The sequence below is a fragment of the Panthera uncia genome (assembly GCF_023721935.1).
Source record: "Panthera uncia isolate 11264 chromosome B2 unlocalized genomic scaffold, Puncia_PCG_1.0 HiC_scaffold_24, whole genome shotgun sequence".
Taxonomy (NCBI): domain Eukaryota; kingdom Metazoa; phylum Chordata; class Mammalia; order Carnivora; family Felidae; genus Panthera; species Panthera uncia.
This window is the reverse complement of record NW_026057580.1, coordinates 10904095-10930899: the sequence shown is the minus strand read 5'-3', so window position 1 is coordinate 10930899 and position 26805 is coordinate 10904095. Positions and strand designations below refer to the sequence as shown.

The 26805-nt window shown below is 42.4% G+C and overlaps 1 protein-coding gene and 1 long non-coding RNA gene across 9 annotated transcripts in view; one reads left to right on the top strand and one right to left on the bottom strand.

Moving 5' to 3' along the window:
- Nucleotides 1-26805, top strand: part of LOC125938453 (DLA class I histocompatibility antigen, A9/A9 alpha chain-like) — a 169111-nt gene that overhangs the window by 57982 nt on the left and 84324 nt on the right. For 2 of the 8 annotated variants that reach the window (XR_007462700.1, XM_049653622.1), the window contains exons 4-8: nucleotides 347-622; nucleotides 737-844; nucleotides 1276-1308; nucleotides 1453-1500; nucleotides 2910-2956. Coding sequence is in view for 4 of the 8 variants with exons in the window: in XM_049653622.1 (XP_049509579.1) it covers nucleotides 347-622; nucleotides 737-844; nucleotides 1276-1308; nucleotides 1453-1500; nucleotides 2910-2956 (512 nt within the window). In the remaining 4 variants the exon portion in view is untranslated. Of the gene's footprint in view, nucleotides 1-346; nucleotides 623-736; nucleotides 845-1275; nucleotides 1309-1452; nucleotides 1501-1635; nucleotides 1923-2909; nucleotides 5855-26805 lie in introns of those variants that run through there. The other 6 variants (XR_007462699.1, XR_007462701.1, XM_049653621.1 and 3 more) reach the window with 6 other exon arrangements.
- The window catches only part of LOC125938474 (uncharacterized), a 201504-nt gene that overhangs the window by 95187 nt on the left and 79512 nt on the right, over nucleotides 1-26805 (bottom strand). The gene's annotated exons all lie outside the window — the stretch shown is intronic.

The window sequence follows — 26805 nt, the reverse complement described above, 5'->3', positions numbered from 1 at the left end:
ACCCTGGCAGCCACCTTGTGAACCATGACCTTCCCTCTCAAGGCCTTGATCTCCCTGAGAACATCTTTGGAGATCTGACTCCGGGTTTCGGAATCATTCACCCTCCACCACAGTCAGAACTATAGTGTGTTCCCCACTTTAGACCTGCAGCCTCCCACCCAGGCTCTCTCCCTATTCCAGAACTTAACAAGGATCAGGAGATCCCAAAAGCTCGATTGATGTCTGGGTTTTGTGCTTCTTCCATCAGACCAGTTGTCCTGTCCACCTCAAGATGGTCACATGGATGCAGTTTCAGTGGCCCATAAAGCTAAACCACAGTGTGGATTCTCTGTTTCTTCTTCCTCAGTATCTCCCAAAACACACGTGACCCGCCACCAGATCTCTGACCGTGAGGTGACCCTGAGGTGCTGGGCCCTGGGCTTCTACCCTGCGGAGATCACCCTGACCTGGCAGCGTGATGGGCAGGACCACACCCAGGACGCAGAGCTTGTGGAGACCAGGCCTGCGGGAGATGGGACCTTCCAGAAGTGGGCGGCTGTGGTGGTGTCTTCTGGAGAGGAGCAGAGATACACGTGCCATGTGCAGCACGAGCGACTGCCCGAGCCCATCACCCTGAGATGGGGTAAGGAAGGTTTGGGGTAGAGCCCCATGTTAGGGAAAGCAGGGCCCTTCTGGAAATTTCAGAGTCAGGACTGAAGCCAGAGGTCTGGGCCCCTCACCTTCCTTCCCTTTCCAGAGCCATCCTCTCTGCCCTCCATCACCATTCTGGGCATCATTGCTGGTGTGGTTGTCCTTGTGGTCACTTTGGTGGTTGGAGCTGTGATCTGGAGGAAGAAGTTTTCAGGTAGGAACAGAGTGGGGGGATCTGAGTTCTCTTGTCCCACTGGGGGTTTCCTAGGTAGCACATTGTCCTGCCTGGTTCCTGGGAATTTCCATCCACACACATGGACCTGCCCACTCTGGAGCCGTTACTAACATTCACTCTGTAGCAAAGCACTTGTGAAAATGAAGAACAGATTTTCACTTGGTAATTTTGGGGACAGGGACCCGATTCCCAGCAGTGACAGGACAGAGAGGAAGGTCCCTGCTGAGGCCAGACCTCAAGCAAGTCAGGTGGTCCTGTGACGCCACAACTCTTTCTTCATGTGTCCCAATCTTGTCCTGGGTCTTCAGTCAACATTCTGGAAACTTCGTTGTGGACAAGGACTAGGAGGTTGCTCTAGGATCACATGGCCCACCTGTCCCAGGTCTCTAACATGCTATTTTCTTCCACAGGAGGAAAAGGACCAAGCTATTCTCATGCTGCACGTAAGTATGGAGGGGGTGATCCCTGAAACCTGGGATAGTGTAGACAGGACCCCATGGGGAGCTCACCCCCGCCCCCCTGCCCATAACTGCTCCTTTAGTCTCAACTCCCGTGGCTCTGATCGTGTCCTGTTTGTTCTACCCCAGGCGATGACAGTACTCAGGGCTCTGATTCGTCTCTAATGGCTCCTAAAGGTAAGACTCTGGAGGGTGAAGTGGGGAGGAGTGGTGGCACTAGGGACACTTTGAGCATGCAGGGGGGGGGGGCTGTTGAGTTTGTGGCACTTATGTGACTGACCTAAATGTGTTCATGATGACTTTTTGTCACAGTGTGAGACCCACTGCTTGTGGTGGACTGAGCGATGCAGGATCTGTTCACACTCCCACTTGGTGACATCGAGGTCCCCTGACTTTCTTCAGATGGTGTCAGATGTGTCTGTGTTCCTATTAGCATATTGTGAGGATGCAGGAGAGTGGCCCCCATGCCCACCATGACCCCTCCCATACTGATTCGTGTTCTGTCTCCATTCCTGTCTTTACTTCATGTTGGCCTGAATACTGACACCTTACTTCCCCTACTGAAAATAAGAATCCAGATATGAATTTGTGTTTTGTAAAATGGGTATGTGGGGATGATGAGGTAATAAATGAGAAAATTTGTAAAATTGCAAGAGAAAATAAATGAAAGCACTGAGAACCTTCCAGAACCCGCTGTTTCCTGTACTGTGTCTGTTGCAGGTGTGGACAGGAGAGGGCTGGAGGAGCCGAGCGTGGACGGGGCCTGGGTCCAGTCAGTGCTCAGTGCATAATTAGTGTGACGTGCTCCCTCCTCAGCTGGGTCATGTCTCTGCTCCTTGTCCTTGCCCCTTTTGTGGAACTGTGTCTCACCAGGACCATGACTACAGGGACGTGGACGTCATCTGTCACCAGGACCTTGTGAAGCAAGAGCTTCCTGTGACTGGGTCAGCCTAGGCTCCATCCTGGGTCGTGACCTCAGCCCCATCTTTGGGTGTTCCCCCCCCCCATTGTTTCTATGGAGCATCAGGCCTGTTCTTGCTCTTGTGTCCAAGTTCCTGTCTCATTCTCCCCAGGTGACCCCGGTGGCTGCAGCACCAAGAGTTCTTTGAACTCTCGTTCTCACAGGCCTTGGTGGGCCCTGCACACAGGAGTCTCTGGGGTGTGGAGAGATGAATTTTCAGATTGATCCATCTCCTCCCTCTAGAGCTGTCTTCTGGATTATTCTTTAGATTCTGGAGGTCGAGAGGAAACTGGGAGTTTCTCATCCTTCTTCAACTTAATTTACTTTCTACCTTCCCTGTCTCTCTGCCCCCTCTCCCTGCCCTTAATTCTAGTGATGCTGGTTCTTGCTCCCATCCAAGTTCATGGATGTATAAAGAAGGGTCTAATGTAGATTTCTATTTAGTTGGAGAAAGGGCCCCATGGAGCCTAAGTACAGTGATTCTGAAGACAAGACTATAACTGTGTGCTGTGCTGTGCAGGGGAAACTCTGTGGGACGGGGGAGCTGAGCAGAAAGAGGGAGGGGGAGCAGCCCTGAGGGAAAGTAGAAGCGGTACTGATGGTGAGGTGGGGGCACTTTGTGCAGGAGCTGCCACGGACCGGCTGTGCCTGAGGCTCATCCAGAAGACAGAGGTCCTCTCCGCTGACCAATCGTTCCACTGATAATGTCGTGTGCCACGTGCAGGACCTGCTATTTTTTCATCTAGGACACTTCAGTGACTAAGAAGAGGCAAATGTGCTGGTCTTGTGGAGAATATGTCCTAGGGGTGAGGGACAGACTCCACTTGACCCTGGAACAATGTGGGGACTGAAGGCAATGACCCCATTGTGCAGTCAGAACTCCAAGTGTAACTTTCGACTTTCCTGAAACTTAACTACTACTACTAATAACCTACTGTTGATAAGAAGTCTTACTGAAAACATGAACAGTCATTTAACACATATTTTGTACGTTACATGTATATGTAACATGTATTCTTACAATAAATTAGGCTGGAGAAAATAGTAATAAAGCATAAGAGAAAGTGCATTGACAGCACTTGTTGTAAAAAGGTCCACATATCGTTGGATGTGCCCAGTTCAAACCAGTGTAATTCAGAGTCAACTGTATATTGTATAAATGTGGTAAATAAGGGAAGTGTTTAAATTGGAAATTGGTTGGTGCTTTGAGGAAGGTGACCCAGAGAGTTACCTGTGTGGAGACAGGGAAGGTGGCTACTTTACTAGGGTGGTAAGTGTGAGCCTCACTGGGAAGCTGACCTCAGGAGAGGTGTGCAGGACACAAGGAATTGTTGAAGAGAATGTCTCAGGGAGTTTTTTCCAGGCAGGGGAATCTCCAGGCACATGCACTAGGGCAGGAGCGTGTCCTTGTTCAAGGAAGGGTGAGAGGCCACTGTGGCTGGAGCAGAGAGCATGTGAAATATGGCCAGATGTGTAGGCCTTAGGATTAGAAGGCTTTTGAGTTTTCTCTGAGTGACATGTGGAGTCACCGGATGGTTTAGGTCAAATGGTCCACGTGGTACTACTTGTCTTAGAAGCATCTGTTTGCTGGTGTGCAGAATCAGGAGGTGAAGGGCGGGAGACCAGTAGGGAAAGTGTAGGAAGCCATTGCAGTTTCCAGGAGGGGGGATGTTGGATTTATTTCAGGGTTTGAAGAGAGAAAATAACAGGAAGTGACTGTACCCTGGTTATTGTGTGTGTGTGTGTGTGTGTGTGTGTGTGTGCATGTGTGTGTTCTGGATACTTTTAAAGATGAACTTAGCAGCATGTCCTAATGTATTAATTCTGGGTTGTGAGGAGGAGGAATCAAGGACAGCACCCAATACTTCAGACTGCAAGAAGAAAGGAGGGGTGTCTTCCAATGAAACAGGGAAGATTTTGGAATTAGGACATTCGGGGAAGTTGCATCACAAGCACCCAATTTAGGAATGTCCAGTCTGAGATTATTAGAAATGCAAGCGAAGATCCAGCTGGATATAGAGTGCAGGGCAGGAGAAATATCTAGGTTGGAGGAATAGATATGGAGGTGACACCATATAAATGATGTTTAGAGCCTTCAGCATAGATGAGGTCACCAAGGGGTGATGGCCATAGAAGAGAAAGGAACAGGACCAAACTCTGGACCCCTCAGTGGTAAGCAAGCTGATGAGAGCACACCCAGAGCACACTGCACAGTTCTGGTTCTGCACCTAGAAGGCACACACTCCAGGGAGACCCAGCTTTCAGTGTGCACAGAAATTTCTTGGACTTACAAAGAGCTAGACAATCTGGAGTAGAGTGTGAGATTCTGGGTTTATAACAAGGTTGGTGCTCCTTCTGGTCTTCAGATCACACACTGAGCACCAAGCACATAATGAAGGATTCCCACGTGGCTGTGCCTCAGCCTCTCCTGTGGGGCTTATTAACTAGTCATTCCTGGGTCCAGGCCCAACACTCTAACAGGGTATGTGGAGAGAGGCCTGAGTGTTTTGTAACGAACCCATGAGCAATCCTGGGGTTCCACCAGATAGAGTTGCAGTGAAGTCATTGATGAGAGCCCTCATTGTGGGAAGGGGTCTTACATCCACATTTAAAAGTTGTTGTTTTTTCTAGGAAGAAAAATGCAAGACCTGCTGGGAGATGCATATTTTCTCTCCTAAGGGGCAGAGCCGGGTGACAGATTGAGGAAGTGGTTATCAGCTCAACATAAAATCTCTGAGATACCAAGAGTGTAGATCTTAAATGTTTTCCCCACACAAAAGTAAATCATAACTATGTGACACGGTGCAGGTCTTAGCTATGGTTGTAAGCATTTTGCAGCATTGACATGTATCAAATCAAGAGATTGTAGCCTTAAACTGACACAATGGTGTATGTCTGTTATATCTCAGTAAAACTGGAAAAAAGAGTCTGAAATCATGCTCTCTAACGCTATTCCCTACATCGACTTCTGCCTCTTTGTGATACATGTGCACAGTTACAGACTGGGATGAGAGAAAGAGAATGTGGGGCCTTGTTCTATTTCAAGGTAAGTCACAGAACAGGCTTGAGTCTACACAGATGGGAACAGAATCCACAATGGACCCGAGGGGGAGGCTTACATGTAACCAGGGTCCTGCTCCTGGGTATAGATGCCACCCTCACAACACAGTCCCCTGACATAGGACACTGGATCCGGAGGCTGAGACTGCTGTTGCTGCTGCCCCTTGCAACTGCATGACACCACTGTCACTCAAACACCTGTGCCAAATGCCATGTAGTGCTGTCCCAGCCTATCTGTCCCATGTCCTGAGAGAGATTCTGGCAGGTGGTCACGTGACTGAAGTTTCATGCCACGTCCAATGCAAGGCTGTTTGGCAAAATGGGTTCTCCTCTCCATGGTCTCGGCCCTCAGTCAAGATTTTTAAACGTGGAAATCTTTTATGTGGGAAGAGGGCACAAGTTCTGGGCATGGAAATTGGGGGCCCAGAATGGGAAAGGAATGACAAATTGCAATATTTGGAGCAGTGATTTGAGACTACAACTTGATATGATACATTGTAGGCACTCAGGTCAGATTAGAGGAAGGAGTGACTAAAAAATGGCATCTTTCAACTTTTCCCCTTGATAGTTGTTATGGGGTCCAGCTTTTGTCTATTCCAGTTCTATTCACAAGTAATTGGAGTAGCACTTTCGGGTGATGAAGTGAATGTTCAAAATGTCTTCTGCAGCCTTTGTCTCTTCCTGGGATTAAGTTACCCAGATCCGTAACACTTTAGATGATCCTTATATATACACTGACACTTCATATTTCTTTGTACATGCCTGTATTTCTGGGAAGAGTATCCAAAATTTACCAGGTTTTATGAGACCCCCACAAAAGTCTGCAAAATCATTCCAGATTAGACACTGTGCTCCTCCACCTCTGGTCCACGAACAGCTAGTAATCAAATTGTTTTTAGCAGATCCAATGACGATATACAGGCTTATTTTTGTCTTGATTGCCAGTCTGAGACAGGATAAGGTTTCACTTTCATTTCTGTCTCTATCTGTTTGTGGGCTGATGCACATTCACAGACTAGTGCTGGCTCACAGAAGACACAGATCACCACTGGTTTAGGTAGACTTGTATTCTACCACCTCATCTGGTGCTGGATAAATTGCAGAAATGAAACAATTGTGAATGGGGATCCTCTTCCATTAACACAGTAGACTAAGTTTTAAAGCTGCCTCTTCTTATAAAAATGACTAACAATGATTATATATATATATGTGTGTGTGTGTGTGTGTGTATTATATATATATGTATGTATTTCATACATATATTTGGTGATGTGTATATATATCGCCCAAAAAAACAATCAAGAGAATAATCATTTAGGCCAAAATATAATGGGCAAAAAGCCAGGGATGATGTTTGCTCTGATACTTAAGGTGTATTTCAAATCTAGAAAATCTTAGCTTGCCTTCTCGGGCTCATGAACTTACTAGACAGGAAATAATGCCCAGAGCTTATTCTATTTCATGAGAAACATCCCTCCCTGAAAATATGGGAACAAAAGATTCATAGATTCATGTCCTCAGGAAAGGGTGACACGAATCACATCAACTCTACCTTCAAGAACAAGAAGATATTATTCTAAGGAGGTTTGCTTGGAGCTAGCACGAAGTGAGCAAACAGCTACTTCAAAGAATTTCCAGTCACAGACTAACGCTTCTGTGATTTGTAGTTCAAATTTGCTTTGCTATTTTGGGTCAAAATACCTTCAAGTCATTAGTTTAGTTTATTATTTTCCTGGACTGATATTGACTCAAATTTATAAGAAAGAAACAAATTTCTCTTAAAAAATCTACATTTAACCTGTGTGTCAAAAAAATTTACACAAAGAATTGCACAAAGAAAAAGAGAAATTGTAGCATGAAATGTAATGTACAAACGGGAATAGACTGTGATTGAGTAACTTTAGAGAGAATAGGTAGTAAAAAGAAGGTCATAAAACTTCAATATTGCACTCATAGGACATAAAATATAACATGACCAGGATATGATATAAATATATAAACATATGTTATGTGAATAAATATTATGTATATGACATAAAGAAAAAATGGTAGTAAAGAGAGACAGCAACATTCCATAGTGACAAAAGGGTCAAACTATCAGAAGGATAAAGCAATTCTGAATATATGGTCACCTCAGCGCCAAATACATGAAAACAAAACAGACAGAAATTGAGAAACAGGTAATACAACTGTAATAGTCAGAAACTGCAATATATCACTTTCCATAATGGATAGAACATCTATGCAGAGATCAATAAACATAAAGAAGACTTGAGCCATACTGTAAACCAATAGTACAAATCTGACATTTATTGAACATTCCAGACATCAACAGAGTACACATTCTTTTTAAATGCACGTGGAGATTTCTTGAGGATAAATCATATATATTCCATTATATATGTGTGTGTGTGAGAGTGTGTGTGTGGGTGTGGGGGGGTATACCACCTCTTCTTTATCCATTCATCAGTCGATGGACATTTGGGCTTTCTCCATCGTTTAGGTATTGTTGATAATGCTGCTATAAACATTGGGGTGCATGTACCCTTACAAATATGTATTTTGTACCCTTTGCATAAATGCCTGGTAGTGCCATTGCTGGATCATAGAATATTTCTATTACTAGTTTTCTGAGGAATCTCCATACTGTTCTCCAGAGTGGCTACACCAGTTTACATTCCCACCAACACTGCAAGAGGTTGCAACCCCTTTCTCCACATGCTCGCAGAAATCTGTCTTGATGACTAGTGCTTTGTAATGTAGCTTGAAATCTAGAATCGTGATACCTCCCATTTTTTGTTTTTCAGAGTTGCTTTGGCCATTTGGGTCTTTTGTGGTTCCATACAAATTTTAGGATTATTTGTCTTAGCTCTGTGAACAATGCTGGTGGTATTTTGATAGGGATTGCATTAAATGTATAGATTGCTTTGGGTAGGATAGACATTTTACCAATGTTTGTTCTTCCAATCCATGAGCATGGAATGCTTTTCCATTCTTTGTGTCTTCTTCAATTTCTTTCATAAGTGTTCTATAGTTATCAGAGTCCAGAACTTTTTCGTCTTTAGTTAGGTTTATTCCTAGGTATCTTATTGTTTTTGGTGCAACCCCAAATAGGATTGGTTCTTTGTTTCTTTTTTTTTCTACCTTGTTATTCATGTTTACAAATGCAGCAGATTTCTGTACATTGATTTGACAGTCTGCTATTTTGCTGAATTCATGTGTTAGTTCTAGCAATTTTTTGGTGGAATCTTTTTAGTTTTCTACACACAGTACTATGTCTTCTGAGAAGAGTGAAAGTTTGAATACTTCCTTGCCAATTTGGATGCCTTTTGTTTCATTTTGTTGTCTCATTGCTGTAGCTAAGACTTCCATAGTATGCTAATTTTCTGAGGAGTCTTTTGCCCAGACTCTCCCTCCCACTGTCCTCCTGACATCACCAAGGGGAGTGCTGTGGCATGGTGCTCAGAGCCTTGTCCAGACTTGTCCGCTGTCTTGGCGCCCCTCCTTGTCCCTCCTCTCCAGTGCAGGCACCTGCTCTTGGCCCTCCTCCATCTGGGGCCAACACCCGCACTGCCCTGTCCCCTCTCCTTCATCCCACCCTCACTCCCTTGTGGCCTCCACTCTCCCTGTGGGCAGGAATCCCAGTCTCCCTGGTCCCTCTGCACCCCTCCCCTATGGCCCCATGCCTGTTCACACCCCTTGCCCACATGCTGGGCCCTCACCAAGCTCTCCTCTCTCAGGAGCTCCTCCCATGGGACCCTGCCATCAGCACCCCCTCCTCCTGGCTCTTGGCCCACGTCCCCTCCTCTCTTGTCAGCCTCTGATTCAAGTTTGTTCTGGGACATTCAGTCCCCCCCTTCCCAGACCCTCAACACTAGTCTCCCCTGCTGGCTCCTGCCTTCCCCTCTCTCCCACCAACCAGAAAACTGCTCGAGGTCCCGCTACCCTTATTCTGGCCCTCATCCCATCCTTTGGTTCCACGACCTCAGTGGGCCTCACTCCTGACATCTGGTCTCCAAACTGGCTGTCCAGCCACGTGGTCAGCACTAGCCTTTCCGCACAGCAAGCCTTCTCCCAGCCTGCTCATCCTGGGTGGGAAGTCTCCCCCTAACCCTCCTTGGAGATATGACCTGCCCTCCTCCCAGAACCACCCCCACCATGCAGGTGCTTCCCCAAGGTGTGCACCGGGGCGTGTAGAATCTATTTTCTCTTCTACTGCCCCACCTTTCTTTTCTTTTCTTTCATTTTCTTTTCTTTCACTTTCTTTTCTTTTCTTTTCTTTTCTTTTCTTTTCTTCTTTCTTTCTTTCTTCCTTTTTTTTGGGGGGGGGAAGCATTGCTGAGGCACTTTATTACCATTTTCTTTTTTTTAAATATGAAATTTATTGTCAGATTGGTTTCCATACAACACCCAGTGCTCATCCCAAAAGGTGCCCTCCTCAATACCCATCACCAATCCCCCCTCCCTCCCACCCCCCATCAACACTCCGTTTGTTCTCACTTTTTAAGAGTCTCTTATATTTTGGCTCTCTCCCTCTCTAACCTCTTTTTTTTTTTCTTCCCCTCCCCCATGGGTTTCTGTTAAGTTTCCCAGGATCCACATAAGAGTGAAAACATGGTATCTGTCTTTCTCTGTATGACTTATTTCACTTAGCATGACACTTTCCAGTTCCATCCATGTTGCTACAAAAGGCCATATTTCTTTCTTTTTCATTGCCACATAGTATTCCATTGTGTATATAAACCACAATTTTTTTATCCATTCATCAGTTGATGGACATTTAGGCTCTTTCCATAATTTGGCTATTGTTGAAAGTGCTGTTATAAACATTAGGGTACAAGTGCCCCTATGCATCAGCACTCCTATATCCCTTGGGTAAATTCCTAGCAGTGCTATTGCTGGGTCATAGGGTAGATCTATTTTTAAGTTTTTGAGGAACCTCCACACTGTTTTCCAGAGTGGCTGCACCAGTTTGCATTCCCACCAACAGTGCACATCCTCTCCAGCATCTACAGTCTCCTGATTTGTTCATTTTAGCCACTCTGTCGTGAAGTGACATCTGAGTGTGGTTTTGATTTGTATTTCCCTGATGAGGAGCGATGTTGAGCACTTTTTCATGTGCCTGTTGGCCATGTGGATGTCTTCTTTAGAGAAGTGTCTATTCGTGTTTTCTGCCCATTTCTTCACTGGATTATTTGTTTTTCGGGTGTGGAGTTTGGTGAGCTCTTTATAGATTTGGATACTAGCCCTTTGTCTGATATGTCATTTGCAAATATCTTTTTCCATTCCGTTGGTTGCCTTTTAGTTTTGTTGGTTGTTTCCTTTGCAGTGCAGAAGCTTTTTATCTTCATGAGGTCCCAATACTTCATTTTTGCTTTTAATTCCCTTACCTTTGGTGATGTGTCAAGTAAGAAATTGCTACGGCAGAGGTCAAAGGTTTTGTCCTGCTTTCTCCTCTAGTGTTTTGATGGTTTCCTGTCTCACTTTCAGGTCCTGTATCCATTTTGAGTTTGTTTTTGTGAATAGTGTAAGAAAGTGGTCTAGTTTCATCCTTCTGCATGTTGCTGTCCAGTTCTCCCAGCACCATTTGTTGAAGAGACTCTTTTTTCCATTGGATATTCTTTCTTGCTTTGTTAAAGATGAGTTGGCCATACTTTTGTGGGTCTAGTTCTGGGATTTCTATTCTATTCCATGGTCTATGTGTCTGTTTTTGTGCCAATACCATGCTGTCTTGATGATTACAGCTTTGTAGTAGAGGCTAAAGTCTGGGATTGTTATGCCTCCTGCTTTGGTCTTCTTCTTCAAAATTACTTTGGCTATTCAGGGCCTTTTGTGGTTCCATATGAATTTTAGGATTGCTTGTTCTAGTTTCGAGAAGAATGCTGGTGCAATTTTGATTGGGATTGCATTGAATGTGTAGATAGCTTTGGGTAGTATTGACATTTTGACAATATTTATTCTTCCAATCCATGAGCAGGGAATGTTTATTCATTTCTTTATATCTTCTTCAATTTCCTTCTTAAGCTTTCTAGAGTTTTCAGCATACAGATCTTTTATATCTTCGGTTAGATTTATTCCTAGGTATTTTATGCTTCTTGGTGCAATTGTGAATGGGATCAGTTTCTTTATTTGTCTTTCTGTTGCTTTATTATTAGTGTATAAGAATACAACTGATTTCTGTACATTGACTTTGTATCCTGCGACTTTGCTGAATTCATGTATCCGTCGTAGCAGACTTTTGGTGGAGTCTATCAGATTTTCCATGTATAATATCATGTCATCTGCAAAAAGTGAAAGCTTAACTTCATCTTTGCCCATTTTAATGCCTTTGATTTCCTTTTGTTGTCTGATTGGTGATGCTAGAACTTCCAACACTATGTTAAACAGCAGCGGTGAGAGTGGACATCCCTGTCGTGTTCCTGATCTCAGGGAGAAAGCTCGCAGTTTTTCCCCATTGAGGATGATATTATCTGTGGGCTTTTCATAAATGACTTTTATGATGTTTAAGTATGTTCCTTCAATCCTGATTTTCTCGAGGGTTTTTATTAAGAAAGGATGTGAATTTTGTCAAATGTTTTTTCTGCATCGACTTACAGGATCATACGGTTCTTTTCTTTTCTTTTTTTTTTTAATTTTTTTTAACCTTTATTTATTTTTGAGACAGAGAGAGACAGAGCATGAACAGGGGAGGGTCAGAGAGAGGGAGACACAGAATCTGAAACAGCCTCCAGGCTCTGAGCTGTCAGCACGAGCCTGACGCAGAGCTCGAACTCACGGACTGCGAGATCACGACCTGAGCCAAAGTTGGACGCTTAACCGACTGAGCCACCCAGGCGCCCCTCTTTTCTTTTATTAATGTGATGTATCACATTGATTGATTTGCGAATGTTGAACCAGCCCTGCATCCCAGGAATGAATCCCACTTGATCACGGTGGATAATTCTTTTCATATGCTGTTGAATTCGATTTGCTAGTATCTTATTGAGAATGTTTCCATCCATATTCATCAGGGATATTGGCTGTAGTTATCTTTTTTTGCTGGGTCTCTGTCTGGTTTGGGAACCAAAGTAATGCTGGCTTCATGGAATGAGTCTGGAAGTTTTCCTTCCCTTTCTATTTTTTGGAACAGCTTGAGAAGGATAGGTATTATCTCTGCTTTAAATGTTGGTAAAATTCCCCTGGGAAGCCATCTGGTCCTGGACTCTTATTTGTTGGGAGAGTTTTGATAACTGATTCAATTTCTTTGCTGGTTTGGGTCTGTTCAAGTTTTCTATTTCTTCCTGTTTGAGTTTTGGAAGTGTGTAGGTACTTAGGAATTTGTCCATTTCTTCCAGGTTGTCCAGTTTGTTAGCATATAATCTTTCATAGTATTCCCTCATAATTGGTTGTATTTCTGAGGGATTGGTTGTAATCATTCCGTTTTCATTCATGACTTTATCTATTTGGGTCATCTCCCTTTTCTTTTTGAGAAGCCTGGCTAAAGGTTTATCAATTTTGCGTTGTTTTTTTTTTTTTTTTAAAACCAACTCTTGGTTTCATTGATCTGCTCTATAGTTTTTTAGATTCTATATTGTTTATTTCTGTTCTGATCTTTATTCTCTTCTTCTTCTGTGTTTGGGTTGTCTTTGCTGTTCTGTTTCTATTTCCTTTAGGTATGCTGTTAGTTTTTGTATTTGGTATTTTTCTTGTTTCTTGAGATAGGCCTGGATTGCGATGTATTTTCCTATCAGGACTGCCTTTGCTGCATCCCAAAGCGTTTGGATTGTAGTATTTTCATCTTCATTTGTTTACATATATTTTTAAATTTCTTCTCTAATTGCCTGGTTGACCCATGCATTCTTTAGTAGGGTGTTCTTTAACCTCCATGCTTTTGGAGGCTTTCCAGACTTTTTCCTGTGGTTGATTTCAAGCTTCATAGCATTGTGGTCTGAAAGTATGCATGGTATAATTTCAAGTCTTGTATACTTCTGAAGGGCTGTTTTGTGACCCAGTACGTGATCTATCTTGGAGAATGTTCCATGTACACTCAAGAAGAAAGTATATTCTGTTGCTTTGGGACGCAGAGTTCTAAATATATCTGTCAAGTCCATCTGATCCAATGTATCATTCAGGGCCCTTGTTTCTTTATTGACCGTGTGTCTAGATGATCTATCCATTGTTGTCAGTGGAGTATTAAAGTCCCCTGCAATTACCACATTCTTGACAATAAGGTTGCTTATGTTTGTGAGTAATTGTTTTATATATTTGGGGGCTCCCATATTCAGCGCATAGACATTTGTAATTGTTAGCTCTTCCTGATGGATAGACCCTGTAATTATTATATAATGCCCTTCTTCATCTCTTGTTACAGCCTTTAATTTAAAGTCTAGTTTGTCTGATATAAGTATGGCTACTCCAGCTTTCTTTTGACTTCCAGTGGCATGATAAATAGTTCTCCATCCCCTCACTTTCAATCTGAAGGTGTCCTCAGGTCTAAAATGAGTCTCTTGTAGACAGCAATTAAATGGGTCTTGTTTTTCTTTTTTAATCCATTCTGATACCCTATGTCTTTTGGTTGGAGCATTTAGTCCATTTACATTCAGTGTTAGTATAGAAAGATATGGGTTTAGAGTCATTGTGATGTCCATAGGTTTCATGCTTGTAGTGATGTCTCTGGTACTTTGTCTCACAGGATCCCCCTTAGGATCTCTTGTAGGGCGGGTTTAGTGGCGATGAATTCCTTCAGTTTTTGTTTGTTTATTTATGTCTTCTTCTATTCTCAATTACAGATTTGCTGGATAAAGGTTTCTTGGCTGCATATTTTTTTCTGTTCATCACATTGAAGATTTCCTGCTATTCCTTTCTGGCCAGCCAAGTTTTAGTAGATAGGTCTGCCACTAGTCTTATGGGTCTCCTTTCATATGTTAGAGCATGTTTATCCCTAGCTGCTTTCATTTTTTTTCCAATATATGAAGTTTATTGTCAAATTGGTTTCCATACAACACCCAGTGCTCATCCCAAAAGGTGCCCTCCTCAGTACCCATCACCCACCCTCCCCTCCCTCCCACCCCCCGTCAACCCTCAGTTTGTTCTCACTTTTTAAGAGTCTCTTATATTTTGGCTTTCTTCCACTCTAACCTCTTTTTTTTCCCTTCCCCTCCTCCATGGGTTTCTGTTAAGTTTCTCAGGATCCACATGAGAGTGAAACCATATGGTATCTGTCTTTCTCTGTACGGCTTATTTCACTTAACATAACACTCTCCAGTTCCATCCACGTTGCTACAGAGGGCCATATTTCATTCTTTCTCATTGCCACGTAGAATTCCATTGTGTATATAAACCACAATTTCTTTATCCATTCATCAGTTGATGGACATTTAGGCTCTTTCCATAATTTGGCTATTGTTGAGAGTGCTGCTATACACATTGGGGTACAAGTGCCCCTATGCTTCAGCACTCCTGTATTCCTTGGGTAAATTCCTAGCAGTGCTATTTCTGGGTGATAGGGTAGGTCTATTTTTAATTTTTTGAGGAAACTTCACACTGTTTACCAGAGTGGCTGCACCAATTTGCATTCCCACCAACAGTGCAAGAGGGTTCCTGTTTCTCCACATCCTCGCCTGCATCGATAGTCTCCTGATTTGTTCATTTTGGCCACTCTGACTGGCATGAGGTGATATCTGAGTGTGGTTTTGATTTGTATTTCCCTGATGAGGAGCGATGTTGAGCATCTTTTCATGTGCCTGTTGGCCATCCGGATGTCTTCTTTAGAGAAGTGTCTATTCATGTTTTCTACCCATTTCTTCACTGGATTATTTGTTTTTCGGGTGTGGAGTTTGATGAGCTCTTTATAGAGTTTGGATACTAGCCCTTTGTCCGATATGTCATTTGCAAATATCTTTTCCCATTCGGTTGGTTGCCTTTTAGTTTTGTTGGTTGTTTCCTTTGCAGTGCAGTGAGAGGCCTGAGAAAATTAAAACTTAAAAGCTTAAGTTATGGGAAACTGAAACCTAACCAAGCTTAACCAGCTTGTTCCGCTTCTGTACAATTGCTTGACGCACCCATGTATTCCTGATCAATCATTGTTGCCTGGCACATCCGTGTATTCCTGATCAATCATTGTGATACCCGTACCCCCGGTTGTGGTCTGACCTAAAGGCAGGAACCAATCGAATACTGTTAAGTGTCCAACTTTAAACACCAACCAATCGCAGCTCTGTAACTGTGGAAAATTCCTGATTTCCCCATGACTTGTTTGTACCTGTCTATAAAAGGGGTGTAAAAACCTCTCTCAGGACCTCTCGGCGTCACCGGCAACGAGGGCGCAGAGGTCCAGGTTCGAACCTGCAATAAATGACCCTTGCTGCTTAGCTTTGACTCTGGACTCTGGTGGTTCGTTTTTGGGGGTCTCTAGACTCTGGGCATTTCAGCAGAAGCTTTTTAGCTTCATAAGGCGCCACTAGTTCATTTTTGCTTTTAATTCCCTTGCCTTTGGGGATGTGTCAAGTAAGAAATTGCTACGGCTGAGGTCAGAGTGGTCTTTTCCTGCTTTCTCCTCTAGGGTTTTGATGGTGTCCTGTCTCACTTTCAGGTCCTGTATCCATTTTGAGTTTATTTTTGTGAATGGTGTGAGAAAGTGGTCTAGTTTCAATCTTCTGCATGTTGCTGTCCAGTTCTCCCAGCACCATTTGTTAAAGAGACTGTCTTTCTTCCATTGGATGGTCTTTCCTGCTTTGTCGAAGATTAGTTGGCCATACGTTTGTGGGTCTAGTTCTGGGGTTTCTATTTTATTCCATTGGTCTATGTGTCTGTTTTTGTGCCAATACCATGCTGTCTTGATGATTACAGCTTTGTAGTAGAGGCTAAAGTCTGGGATTGTGATGCCTCCTGCTTTGGTCTTCTTCAAAATTACTTTGGCTATTCGGGGCCTTTTGTGGTTCCATATGAATTTTAGGATTGCTTGTTCTAGTTTCGAGAAGAATGCTGGTGCAATTTTGATTGGGATTGCATTGAATGTGTAGATAGCTTTGGGTAGTATTGACATTTTGACAATATTTATTCTTCCAATCCATGAGCATGGAATATTTTTCCATTTCTTTATATCTTCTTCAATTTCCTTCTTAAGCTTTCTAGAGTTTTCAGCATACAGATCTTTTACATCTTCGGTTAGATTTATTCCTAGGTATTTTATGCTTCTTGGTGCAATTGTGAATGGGATCAGTTTCTTTATTTGTCTTTCTGTTGCTTCATTATTAGTGTATAAAGGACCTAGCTGCTTTCAGAATTTTCTCTTTATTCTTATATTTTGCCAGTTTCACTATGATATGTCATGCAGAAAGTCGATTCAAGTTACATCTGAAGGGAGTTCTCTGTGCCTCTTGGATTTCAATGCCTTTTTCCTTCCCCAGATCAGGGAAGTTCTCAGCTATGATTTGTTCAAGTACACCTTCAGCCCCTTTCTCTCTCTCTTCCTCTTCTGGAATTCCTATTATATGGATATTGTTCCGTTTGACTGCATCACTTAGTTCTCTAATTCTACCCTCATACTCCTGGATTTTTTTTATCTCTCTTTTTCTCAGCTTCCTCATTTTCCATAATTTTATCTTCTAATTCACCTATTCTCTCCTCTGCCTCTTCAATTTGAGCTGTGGTCACCTCCGTTTTATTTTGCCCCTCATTTATAGTGTTTTTAAGCTCCTCATGACTATTTCTTAGTCCCTTGATCTCTGTAGCAATAGATTGTCTGCTGTCCTCTATGCTTTTTTCAAGCCCAGAGATTAATTTTGTGACTATTATTCTAAATTCTTGTTCCATTATATTGCTTAAATCTTTTTTAATCTTTTTAAATCTTTTAAATCTTTTAAATCTTTTAAATCTTTTTAAATCTTAAATTTAAAAATTTTTGCTCAATTTGTTAGTTGTCGCTACTTCCTGGAGTGTCTTTTGAGGAGAGTTCTTGTGTTTAGTCATTAAGGGTAATCCCTGAGGTGGCGCCCAACTGCAGGGCACTTCCTCTGTGTTGTCTGGAGTAACTTGTATTGGTGGGTGGGGCCGCAGTCTGACTGGTTGTCTGTCCCCAGCCCACCGTTGGGCCACAGTCAGACTGGTGTGTACCTTATCTTCCCACCTCCCAGGGGCAGGACTCACTGTGGAGTGGTGTGGCCCCTGTCCAGGCTACTTGCACACTGCCAGGCTTGTGGTGCTGCTTTGATGGGATCTGGTGTATTAGCTGGTGTGGATCCACCAGGTGCACAGGGGTGGGACGGGCAGGCTTAGCTCGCTTTGCCATTGGTGGTCCCTTGTGGGAGGGGCCCTGCAGCACGAGGAGGAAGGCGACAGGTCTGAAGGATGGATCCACTAAAGCACAGCATTGGGTGTTTGCGCAGTGCAAGCAAGTTCGGTGATGGGAACTGGTTCCTTTTGGGATTTCGGCTGGGGATGGGAGAGGGAGATTGTGCTTGCCAGCATCTTTGTTCCCCATAGAGCTGAGCTTTGTCTTCTGGGGCTCAACAACTCTCCCTCCTGGTGTCCCCCCGCCCTACTGCTCTCAGAGCAGACCTGTTGACTTTTAACATTCCGGATGTTAATTTCTGCTGGCTGCCAGAACTCATGGAGTCCGGCCCCTCCGCTTTTGCAAGCCAGACTTGGGGACTCTGCCTTGCAGGGTAGGCTGCCCCTCCAGTGCCCCAGCTCCCTCCCGCCAGTGTGTGTAGCATGCACCACCTCTCTGCCCTTCCACCCTCTTCCCTAGGCCTCTTATCTATGCTTGGCTCCAGAGAGTCCATTATGCTAGTCTCCTGGTGGTTTTCTGGGTTATTTAGGCAGGTGTGGGTGGAATCTAAGTGATCAGCAGGATGCGGTGAGCCAAGCGCCCTCCTATGCTGCCATCTTTCGCCAGAGTCCTCTCCTCTTTTTTAATGTAAGCATTTTAACTATAAATTTCCCCATTAGCACTGCATTCACTGCATCCCATGAGTGTTGTTGTGTGGTGCTTCCACTTTTGTTTGTCTTTAAATACTTCCTACTTTCCCTTGTGATATATTGGAGAGTTTGTGTGATATCTTTCAAACCTATTGAGAATGAATTTGTAGCCCAGTATATGATCAACACTGGAGAACATCCAGGTGCATTTGAGATACTGTATATTCTGTTGTTTGGGTTTAGAGTGTTGTGTGTATGGGGTTACATCCAGCGGGATCATTGCATGTGGTTCATGTCCTCTGTGTCCTCTATTTCTGTCTAGTGTCTGGTTGTTCTGTCCATCTTGAAATAGGGGTATGGAAGCCTCCAACTATTATTATAGAACTGTGTATTTCCACCTTTAGTCTGTCTGGTTTTGCCTCATATATTTTGAGTATGTGTTATTAGGTGTGTAAAAGTTTATGATTATTTTATCTTCTTGTATTGAAAGATGTATTAGTATGTAATTTTCTTTGTGTTTTGTAACCTTTTTATTTAAAGTGTGTTTGGGGTGCCAAAATGGCTCAGTTGGTTAAGTGTCCAACTCTTGATTTCAGCTCTGGTCATGATCTCACGGTTGGTGGGTTCAAGCCCCATGTCAGGCTCTGCACTGGCAGTGTGGACCCCGCTTGAGATTCTCTCTCCCTCTCTCTCTGACCCTCCCTTACTTGCTCATATGCTCTTTCTCTCTCAAAATAAATAATAAACTTAAACATTTTTAAAAATAAAGTGTGTTTTGATTCATATTTCACTCTCTATGATGTGTACTCTGGAGTGGGATTTCTGGATCATGTGGTAGTTCTACTTAAAATTTTTTTCACAAAGCTCCATAATGTTTTCCGTACCACCAGCAGTGACCAAGTGTTCCCTTCCTCCACACCTTCACCGACATTTGTTCTCTGGCCTCTTTTATATCCATCCTAACAGGTGCAAGATGACATCTCATTGGGGTTTGGATTGGCATTTTCCTGATGACTAGTGATATCGAGCACCTTTTCATGTACCTGTTGACAATTTGTGTGTCTTCTTTGAAAAAAATGTCTATTCAGGTCTGCTATTTGTGAATTTTGTTATCTGGTTTCTTCTTGATTTCTATGTGTTACTTATATATTTTGGATATTAAACTCTTTTCTGATAATGAGTGGCCAATATTTTCTCACATTATGTAGGGTTCCTTTAGAGTTTATTAATAGTTTTCTTTTCTGTGTAGAAACTTTTCAGTTGATGTAGCCCCACGTGTTTACTTTAGCTCCTTTGCCCTGTGTTTTTGCTGTGATATCCCCCAAATCATTGCTAATACCAACGACAAGGAGCTTTTTCCCTATCTTTTCCCCTAGAAGTTTTATGGTTTCACTTCTTACATTCAAGTCTTTAACCCATTCAGGTTAATCTTTGTCAGTGATGTAACACAGTTACACTGCAACTTACATTGTCACTGATTGCATGTGGATATCCAGTTTCCTATCACCATTTACCGAAGAGACTATTCTTTGCCCATTGTATGTTGTCCGTACCCTTGACAAAGGTGAGTTTTCCATACACGTGGGGTTTATTTCTGGGCTCTGTGTCCTGTTCCATTGTTCTATATCCTGCTTTCATGCCAGTACCATACTGTTTTGATTGCTATGGCTTTGTAACATAGTTTGAAATCAGGACATGTAGTGCCTCCAGATCTGTTGTTCTTTCTCAACATTATTTTGGCCTTTGGGGTCTTTTGTGCTTCCACATGAATTTGGGGATGGTGTTTTCAGTTGCTTTGAAAGCTGCCATTGTGATTTTGTTTGGGATTGCATTGAATCTGTAGATCACTTTGACACTACGGATAGTTTAGCAATATTAATTCTTGCAACCCAAGGACATTGGATAGTTTTTCATTTATTTGTCTCTTCTTAAATGTTTTTCATCTAAATCTTATAGTTTTGCAGGTGCATGTCTTTCAATGGTTACATATATTCCTAAGTATTTTATTGGTTTTGATGCCACTGTAAATGGTTTGGTTTCTGAATTCCTCTTTAGGTATTTTGTTGTCGGTGTGTAAACATAACGTATTCTTATAGATTGATCTTGTATCCTGCAGCCTCACTGAATTTGTTATTAGTGCTAATGTTTGGTTTTGTTGTTGTTGTTGTTGTTGTTGTTGTTGTTGTTTGGTGGGAGACTTTAGGATTTTCTATATATGATTATATCTTGGTCAAGATATGGAAAAAACCTAAAGTGGAATATTAGTCAGCCATGTAAAGTAATGAAACCTTGCCATTTGTGTAAACATGGAGGGACTCTGAGGACACCACGCTAAGTAAAATAAGTCAGAAAGCAAAAGACGGATACCACATGATCTCACATGTGGAACCTAAAAACAGCAGCAGCAACAACAACCAACAAACAGCACCCCTAAAAAGAGAAACAAAGCATTGTGCTCAAGAATACAGTGAACAGATCTGTGGTGTCCAGAGGTGGGCTTGGGAAGGTGAGTGAAACAGGTGAAGGGGGTTGAGAGGCACAAATTTCCACTTATAAAAGAAGCTTTGGGGATGTCATGTACAGCATGGTGAGTATAGTTAATGATACTGCATTGTCTATCTGAAAGTTGCTAAGAGAGTAAATCTTGAAAGGAAAAAATCATGTCATCTGCAAACAGAGACATGTTCAGTTCTTCGTTTCCAATTTGGATTCCTTTTATTTCTTTTCCTCACCTTTGTGCTCTGGCTAGGACTTCTGGTACAATGATGAATAGAAGCGGTGAGAATGAGCATCCCTGTCTTGTTCCTGATCTTGGAGCAAAGGCCTTTGCTTTTCACCATTGAGGATGATGTTAGCTGTGGGCTTGGCGTTATGGCCTTTATTATGTTGACGTCCATTCCTTCTATATGCGACTCCTTGGGACTTTTTATCATGAAATGATATGCAACTTTGTCAAATGTTGTCTCTGTGTTTATTGAGATGATCCTGTGATTTGTAACCCTCTCTGTTCATGTGGTGTGCGTTTATTGATTTGTGTGTATTGAACCATCACTGGACCCCAGACATAAGCCCCACTTGATCATGGTTTATATTCCTTTTAAAAAGCATTTGGGGGCACCAGGGCGGCTCAGTCATTTAAGCGTCTGGCTTCGGCTTAGGTCATGATCTCATGGTTGGTGGGTTTGAGCCCCGCATCGGGCTCTGTGCTGACAGCTCAGAGCCTGGAGCCTGCTTCAGATTCTGTGTCTCCCTCTCTCCATGCCTCTCCCCTGCTCATGCTCTGTCTCTATGTCATGCTTTCTTAAAAATTAATAAACATTAAAATAAATTTAAAAGCTGTTGAATTCATTTTGCGAGCATTTTGTTGAGGACTTTGGCATCTTTATTCATAGGTGATATTGGCTGTAATTTTCTTTTCTTGTAGTGTCCTTGTCTGGTTTTGCTACCAGGGTACTATTGGCTTCATTAAATGAGTTTGGAAGTATTTCTTCCTCTTTAATATTTTTAAAGATTTTGAGAAAGATTGGTATTAATCCATCTTAATGTGTGATAGAATTCACCAGTAAAGCCACCTGGGTGCTTTACTGTGTTGGGGGACTTTTTATTCTTCACTCAATCTGCTACTAGTAATTGGTCTGTCCAGATTCTCTGTTTTTGTCCATGATTCAGTGGGAGTACATGATTCAGTACAAGTCCCATGGGGACTTGTATGTTTTCAGGAATGTATCCAATATCTCTCGGTGATCTAATTTGTTGCCATTTATTGTCATAGTAAATATTATGACCTTTGAAAATTTGTGGAATCAGTTCTGTAGTTTTTTTTTAATATACATTTATTTAATTTGAGAAAGGGGGGAGGGGAAGAGAAAGGGGGAGAGACCGAATCCCAAGAAGGCTCAGTGCTGTCAGCGCAGAGGACAGCATGGGGCTCAGTCTCACAAACTGAACCATGCGATCATGACCTGAACCAAAATCAAGAGTCGGACACTCAACCAACTGAGCCAGCAAGGCATCTCACAGTTCTATACTTTTGTTTATAATTTTCTTTATTTGAGTCACCTCCATTTTTTCTTAGTGTAGCTAACAGTTTGTGAGCTTTTTTTTAGCTTAACAAAAACCAACTCTTCATTTCATTTATCTTTTTATGATGTGTTTTTACTTGCTATTTCATTTATTTTCATTCAGATATTTGTTATTTTCATCCTTCTAAACTTTGGGCTTAGTTTGTTCTTATTTTCTAGTTCCTTGAGGTGTAATGTTAGGTTGTTTATTTGTGACTTTCTTTACATAGGCACTTATGGCTACAAACGTTGCTCTTAAGGACTGATTTCCTGCATCTTGTGAGATTTATATCTCTGTTTTGTTTCCATTTTTGTTTTTCTCAAGATTTTTTAAATTTCCTTTTTGATTTAGTCTTTGACTTATGGTTGTGCACAGGTGACCAGGATGGCTGGAGTCCTCCTGTTCTCCTTCCCTGCAGGTGAAATCCTTCTGATGGCTTCTTCCTTGGTGCTGAGTTGGTCCAGACTGAAGGAGGGGGTGACACAGGTGAAGTGTTTTCCCTGATTTTCTGTGCAGCAACCTATGGTTCTTGTGCTCCACAGGGTTGTGCTGTGTCCTCGTGATGGCCTAGGGTTTTCCCAAGGCCATGTCACAATTTGTGGTTGTTTAGTTGTTTGTGTTGGTGATTTTACAGAAGCAAGGGGTGTGCGCTACTTTTTATTTATTTATGTCATATTTTTAACTTTTGATTTTTTGGTTTTGTTTTTTTCCTGAAAGGCAAGCATTGGGAGCCCCTGGTCTCCACTCCTGCCTGCAGCTTGAGGGTCTGTACGACTGTTGCCTTAAGGTCTTTGTCTAGTAGGTTTGCATCAGTTCTTTCTCAGAGACAGTTCTACTGATAGAGTTTTTTCCTTTCAATGGGTCATACTTTCCTGTTTCTTTGTATGCTTTGTGATTTGGGTTTTTTTTTAAACTACACATTTGATCTTATGTGATAACTCTGGAAATTGATTCTCCCCTTCCCCAGAGTTTGCAAAGCTTTTTTGGTTGCTGTGTTTTGCTTTTATGTTTTGGTCGTTCTGTTGTGTAGAGTGTCTGCATGCCAGGTGTCTACCTACGGTGTAACCTTAAGAACCTCTCAGATCATTTATGAGCCTGCACCCTTCCCTGGGCATATGTAACTTTGTAAACGTCTCTGTATTTGCAGTTGCTTTCTGGTGATCCAGTCCTTATATACTTCCCTTGCAAAATGGAAAAAAATGGAAAATGAAGAAGGGGAAAGCCTTTAAATACCCTTCAGTTTGCTTTAACCAGTGGAGAAAGGGCTTGTCATATTGGTGGTGGGAATTGCAAACATGGTTGCCTACGTGTCTCCTGCATCCCCTTGACCAAAAGCAGCAAGCAGCGATCAGAACATTTATTCCTGATGTTTGGAAGGCATTGTCCTAATCACTCACCTTAGCTTCCACGTGCTGTGTTCAAACTACTGTGGGAATCACTCTGGGTGTCTGTAAGGGGCCTGAGAGTCAAGAGGTGGTAGCCGCATCTACGGTGCCAGGCTGAAATAGACTGAACTTAACTGCCATTTACCATCCGAGACTTTCCCCTGGAAGTTCCAAGCCTTCAATACACTCCAGCTTTCCACAACAGTTCTGTCAGATTGCATCAGTGCACCTGTTAGCCAGGTGGGGATGTGGATTACTGATGCCTCCTACTCCATCTGCCCTGAACCACTTCTTCAGTGTGACTTGGAGATTCTAGTGGATTTAGCATATATCTCATTAGGAGTTTTTAATACAACTTTATGGAGATGTTATTCACACACCGATCACTGATTTATGTATACAATTCAATCGTTTTTATTATATTCACAAAGCTGTGCAACTATCGCTACAATCGCTTTTAGAACACTTTCATCACAGCAGGAGTAACCTTGTATTCATTAGCAGTCGCTTCCCCTTTGTCCCATTGCCTTTCCCCCAGCTCTGGGCAAGTGCTAATGTACTTTCCGGTCTCTGTAGATTTGTGTATGATGGACATTTCTTGAAATTGGAATCGAGCCCCACGCAGTCCTTTGAGACTGGGTTCTTCCACACAGCATGTTGTCAGGTGCGTTCATGCTGTCTGCCATTATGGTGATAATTTGCATTTCCATCAGGGAAGGAGAGAAAGCACATTTACATATCCATGTTTATTATTTAGATTTCTTCTTTGTAACATTCCCATTCATCACTTACCCATGCTCACCTGCTCTGTGTCCTGGGAGACCATCCGCTATCGACCACTTATGGAATGGACTCCTGTATCTCCCATGCTCCCTTGCCTTCTGGCTTCCACTTGACTTTGGTAAATGGGACGTATTAGGCCATTTATTCACTAAGTAGTCTGTCTTATGCTCTGATCTGAGCAGTGTTTACGTATTTTGCGGTCTAGCGCTTGGTTGCTAACAGGTGTGGCAAACAATTTCTCCTAATATATGGTTTCTATTTTCACTTTTGTAATCATGACTTTTAATGAACAGTAGTTATTACTTTTACCTAATAAAATATAGGAATTTTCTCTATTAGAAATGTCTTCTCAGTTCTGTTTAACAAATTTTTCCTTAATTATACTCATAAAGGTACTTTTCTGTAATCCTTTCTGAAATTTTATGGATTTTAATCGATTTCTTTCTGCATGTGTATGGTGTGAAGGAAAGGTTAAATCTGTTTTTTCCTTCATAAGTAGCTAACAGCTGACTGACTTTTCATTGAAAACTCCATCTTTTTCCTCTTTCCTAAAGTCCTACCTCTATCAACAATCAAGTATCCACTTGGGGTTATTTCTAAACTTCTTATTGTACACTCGTCTCTTTTTTCATCACATAACAATTTTGTGCTGATTGTTCCAGCTAATTAGTATGTGTCTTTAGACAAAGTAAGGCCATAATTTTTGTGTTCTGACATTGAGAACTTTGCAACTTTTTATGTCTGAGAAGGACTTTTTCAAGTTACACAAAAAATTTTGACTTCAGCTGGGAACATGCATGTCAGGTGACTAAATATTTTGCTGCTCTGGGCGTGTCACTGAATGATGGTAAAGTGCCATAAGTATTGATTTTGGGGTTAAAAGAATTTTTAGCAAATAGATAAATTTGTAAATACAGAATCTGTGAATAATGAGGATTGAGTATAAAGGTGTTTTTTGGACAAATTGGTGATGTTTCTGATGGATACCAAGGGGCTGAGAGAGTTGGGGACTGCTATGGTGTTCCATGCTAGGATGGTCAGATATTCAATAAATTAAAATCCCCATAAGTAAAGCAAACATCATATATAAAACCTGGAAGGCTTTTAAATTCTTAAAAATCCCAATCTTCATTGGCCCAGTTAGGGTTCTTAAATGTGTTTATTTCTTCTTGTATCACTTCCTGAGGAGAGGCATTCTCTCAGCTTACCGATCGTGTAACGTTTTCACACGAAAACTACTCCCAAAATTAGGGTAGGTCTTAGGTTTAATGTTTCATAAGCAGGAATATTGTTTGTTCCAGACCCTAGTTCCAAGATTTAGTCCTTTTTCATAGAATAACCACATTCCTGTATCCTAACATGTCTGCCAAATTTGGTTAATGTTCTGTGTATCTTCTCAGAGGCCAATCTGCTCAGGAAAATCAGAACCAGAGGAGAGAAGTGAAAAGTAAGTTATACTGAGAGCGAAAAAGAAGGAATCATGTAGGGGGGAATAAGAGGGAATTAGTGGGATTCATGTAGAGGGTGTACTTCCTGAAATCTCCCACTCTGGCACATTGTCTCTCTCCCCTCCACACACACACCGGTGGGCCCACATCTCCCTACACTCTACACACAAGCCGAGACCTTTGTGAAGTCTGTGCAGCATTGCATTGCCCTGGCCTAGCTCATGGTGGAGCAGAACTTTCCAGCCATTGCTATCCATTGTGGGACGCCCTGGCAGGAGAGGTGAGTCAGAGATGGAAAGATGTTTTGTGTTTTGGGAGGAAATGAGACCACTGAGAGAAAGGACTGTGAACAATTTTCTAATGTTCTTTCTGCCAAAGGCTTTCCTGGTATCAGTAGTTAAAGATCTTCGATGACAACTTCTTGTGGCCACCATGGACATTGAGCTGGTGAACACTGCCATCAACTACCACCTGCCTGGGGATTCCCACTCCTACCTGCATCTGGTAAACTGCACACCCACATGGACATCCCATTGTCCCCTCCCACCCCCTGATTTCCTATGTCTTCATACTTTACATGCTCGTCCCTTCTTTTGGGTGTCTTCCTACTTTGGGGTTTTCCCAGTGCTACCATCTATCTCCTTCCATGAGACCTGAGCAGGCCAGTTTGGTCACACAGGTTTGGCCATCATGTTTGTGTCAGTTGAAAAGATGCCAAGGTTCTCAGTGAGGTGCAGGGTCACATTGAGGTCAGTAGGAGTGAGCTGCCTGATGAGATGGCCATTTCCTCCTCCAGTGAGTATTGATCTCATGAAACTGGCTCCTCCAAATCTTCAGAGTCTCCTTGTTCTTTTTTGTCTTTGTTTTGAACCATGTAGTGCAG